Below are 4,143 nucleotides of genomic sequence, written 5' to 3'. Positions count from 1 at the left end.
AAGCTAATGTGCTGAGGACAAAGGGATGTCAGTTCCTTAAACGACACAGTGAAATCAACTGTCATAATGTGTATACATATCCAATAGGCAGGATTATTTGCATGGGTAAATACATAAACATAACCTCTGCGGCAACTAGACCACTGGACTGAAAACACAGTTGTTTACCCAGTAATGAACTAAAAATCCATAGGCCTTATCCCATTGTGTAAAAATCCAAAAGTTGGACAGGCCAGCAATAAAACCGCTACGTAATAAAACATTCTGGTTACTCCTCTAAAAGGGTCGGCCCCAACGCATCTCACTAAAGGTCTGCCACAGTAAGGCAAATTAATGTAGTATTATCCAGTAGAAACACATGGTGTGAACAATATGCAAATAGGGACAACAGCCTAAAAAGCAGCTTAAAACTTTTCTCTACTACAGTAGATGTCTTCATAGTCACATCCATATGACAAGTTCAACGTTTCATAGCAGCCTCACATATTTTGATGACACTACTTTTTTCACTATTCAAACATCCTATCACAAACTTTCTATATGTTAGAAATGGAGTTTGACCAAGGTCAGCATTTCCGTGGTCATGGCTGAGTCTGGAGAGGGGTTTACTTGGGTTACGCAAAGTAATAGAGGTTATTGTGATTGTGAGTCACTCATATACTAGCTCTGCCGACATACAGTACCACAGCAACACCACACAAAACAATGAAAGCACTTGATAGGCTTGATAGACAAGGGCAAAGAAGAAACACAGAAATGGTCCAAAACAAAACTCCTTCGTCAATGCTCCGGTCAAAGTTCAAAGCTCAGCAGTATGAGTATCTCAAAATGTGTTGCGGATCTGAATAACACCTCACCCAAATGTGTGGACAGTTGTGTGTTCCCCTCATCCCATCACAAGAAATCATTAGTGGGAAGGTGATAAAAGCCTAGTGCGGCTCTGTTATGATCGTTGCATTTCTTCACTTATAGCAATAAACATTAAAACTCTTAAATGATGGGGTGAGAGAAAAAAAAGCATCTTCAAAGTGAGCCTAAAACATTTAAAGGCAAATACATGGAGTGCGGCAGAGACAAACTGTTATTCTCTCAGCGGGGATTTCCAGAACCCAGCCCCAATGGGAGGTTCTGTCTGCCATAAACAGCACAGACCAATGTTTGATCTCAGTTTCTTGGGGTGTGCAGGCTGCGAATGAGACGATGTATGGTGCAACATCTCGTCGTCTATTTTAGCGTCCATCTTCCTATTCTGCAAGAGGAAGAGGACTAGACATGATGTCTTACTGCCGCTGTTATGTTATTCAGCACTGGTTAATTAAAGTGTGTGTCATCTAACGGTACCTCATTTCTCAAGACCACTCTCGCACCAAGGCCAAATACTGACGTAGCAATCTTAACACCATAGCACTAATGAGAAGCCCGTCCTTGCAAGCTAGCTGGGGGTGAATTTGAATTGGGGATGAATTGTGTTTTTGTTTCCTGTTTTTTTTTATTTTCATTTTTTTTCTCTTTCTGATTCACACAGAAACGTCAATGTGGCTTGCTTACGTCTGAAAAAGGGTATCATTCTATGATGGAAAACAGGAAATCAAAGGGGAAAAAAGGTCTTATTGTCTCCTCCTGAGCACTTATGTCAGTGAGTGGGACGCAACGCATGCAATTATTTACTGTTACACTGTACCTGAAGCCTGGAAATACCTTAACAGGAAAGGGATGTGGTTCGCCTGAATGTTACAGAGCCATTCCAAAGCTATAACACTGTAACAATAAGTAATTACAATAGACGCTTGATTTACATTAGTTACATAGGAAATCAGAGCACTGACATGTCAAATCACAGAAAAAAGAGGCAACGTAAATCCATAAATAAAAACAAAATATATAAATTGGTAGACTTTCAGTGATTAAAAACTTCCAAGTGAACTCAAGGCAGAGAAGTCTTCTACCCGCTCCACAGAACAAGTGGAGTGTGTGTGTGGGGTCAGAGTTCATCAGCAGCCTGACCACTGTCCACTAGTCAGCGTTTAGACTGTGCCAGTGCTGTGCAGTACGAGTTGGGTGAACAGAGAGTAAACCATAACAATGTCTTTCTCAGCCTGAACTCAAGGTCAATCCGTAAACTTAAAAAGTCTTAAAACTGTTCCACAACAATCCTTGATTTTTAAAAAAAGAACTCTTTTGTCACTCTCTTTTTCTATGGCATTTCTACCTACATTTTAGTTTATTTTGTTTTGTGTTTTTTTTTTCTTCTTTTTTTTAATTTGATTTGCTCTTCTCGTTTCACAATTTGATATTACTTTGAAATTCATGTACAAGTCCATGTTGGATTAAGACAGGAACTGCTGGTATCTGAGTGCGAGGCATGCTGCGTCTCACTCCCTCTGGAGGAAGGTCTGTCGGCAGTCTGGCGGAGGGACAGTACGCAGGTCGCCATATGGCCTCCAGCGACTGGGCCAGATCGAAGAGGACAGGTGGAGAACAGGTGCATTAGACCAACCAATGGGAAGACAGCTCCATCGCTCGCTCCAGACAGAGCCTCCCACAGTTTCGGTGTGGTTTCGTTGTTGTTGTCGTCGTTTTTGTGTTTGTTTGCTTTTGTTTTCTCGGCTCATGCTAACGGTACACACACAGTTCTGTGGCAATCGTTCTAAGGTTTCTTCACGGAGGGGGGGTTTTCAAGAGGAGTAGGGAGGGAGCGAGAGTTCGTATGAAACTCCAAAGGGATTTTCTCCTTCCTTTACCCCCTTGTCTCACAATAGATTGTGCAAAGACAGGCACTGATCACATGATGCACCCAAAGCGTTTGTTTGTCTTTTTTTTGTTGTTTCTTTTTTTTTTGTAGCCCTCTCAAAAACTGTTCTATCCGTTAGCCTTCAGCTAGCGCCACCTAGCCTGTCATACCCACTCCTGCACGGGGTGTTTGTAGTAGGTGACGTTCTGCTGCACCCCTTTGTTCTTGAACTGAAAGATGGTGTAGACCAGGACCAGGATGCACAGGGAGAGGATGCACGGGATCACCACGGCGATGGCGTTGACGGTGCTCGGAACGTCGTTGATGGCCACCATGATGTCCACGTCGTCGTGGGGCAGCTGCCGGTCCTTGTTCTTCTCCATGTCGGACTGGTCGCAGCCCATCCAGTCTTTTAAGATGGACTTTGGGTAGCCGGGCTCCACGTAAAGCTTGGAGTTATCAAACTTCCAGTAATCCTTGCCTTTGTAGAAGTAGGTGTACACTAATGGAAAAAAAGAGGACCAAAGTTAGACACACTGGACAATTCCTAAAACTTGAATGTTTGAAAGTGATCCCTAAAACCTATGCAGTGTAGTGCCAACTGCATCCACAATGAAGCCTTTCTTAAGAGAAGGGCTCTATTTTGAAAAGCAAAGCAATATATATGTCAGCACCACCCTAATGTCTTAGACTATCTGAATAATCTTAGACTATCTAAATATAAGCAAATGTGTATTTCTAATTTGCTCACATACTTTCATTAGAATCAATATTCCCAGCCACTCTGAGAAGAACATGTGAATAATCACTAACGAGTGACATTTACTGTTCTTGGAAACACTTTGGTGTCACAGCGCAGTCTACAAGGTGTTGTTTCTTTCAAAGCATGGCCTGAAGCATCTGGGCTTAATGAGAGTCTTTTACTCTTGCAAACTGACATGCTCGATCCATAACACATGCATAATATTAGAACGGTTCTATCTACGTTCTGTGGTTCGGAGATGTAGAGCTTCGAAGTCGTATAATTCCATAGAGTTTTACTGATAAGCGGAACAAACCTCTTAATTTGTGTCCAGAAATGCATACAACTACAAGAAACACAATAACTCAATTTTCTAAGGGGACGATAATATGTCATGGTTATATAGATATCAAGTTGTTACTGCAATAAAAAATATAGGAACTATTTTCCTTTCAGTTGTAACAAAATACATAGGGGGGGAAATGACTTTCCCCACACACAAACACATGCAAACAGAATAATACACACACACACCCACACCCATATACGCACACACACACACACACACACACACACACACACATACTGAGGGAGAAATAGACAGAGAGAGAACTCCAAGGATCACTAAAGGCACTTGATTGATGAATTGCTCTGGGAATTTCTATTTCCT

At 41.8% G+C, this 4,143-nt stretch overlaps 1 protein-coding gene across 1 annotated transcript in view; it reads right to left on the bottom strand.

Moving 5' to 3' along the window:
• Positions 1-636: 636 nt before the first annotated feature.
• The window catches only part of mmp24 (matrix metallopeptidase 24), a 16,007-nt gene continuing 12,500 nt past the window's right edge, over positions 637-4,143 (bottom strand). Inside the window, exon 7 of the mRNA XM_062544667.1 lies at positions 637-3,233. Within this exon, the coding sequence (XP_062400651.1) occupies positions 2,896-3,233 (338 nt within the window). The 3' untranslated portion in view covers positions 637-2,895. The remainder of the gene's footprint in view (positions 3,234-4,143) is intronic.

Source organism: Sardina pilchardus, chromosome 9 (assembly GCF_963854185.1).
Source record: "Sardina pilchardus chromosome 9, fSarPil1.1, whole genome shotgun sequence".
Lineage (NCBI taxonomy): Eukaryota > Metazoa > Chordata > Actinopteri > Clupeiformes > Clupeidae > Sardina > Sardina pilchardus.
The sequence above is the reverse complement of the archived record's forward strand: the minus strand, read 5'-3'. Positions and strand labels throughout refer to the sequence as shown.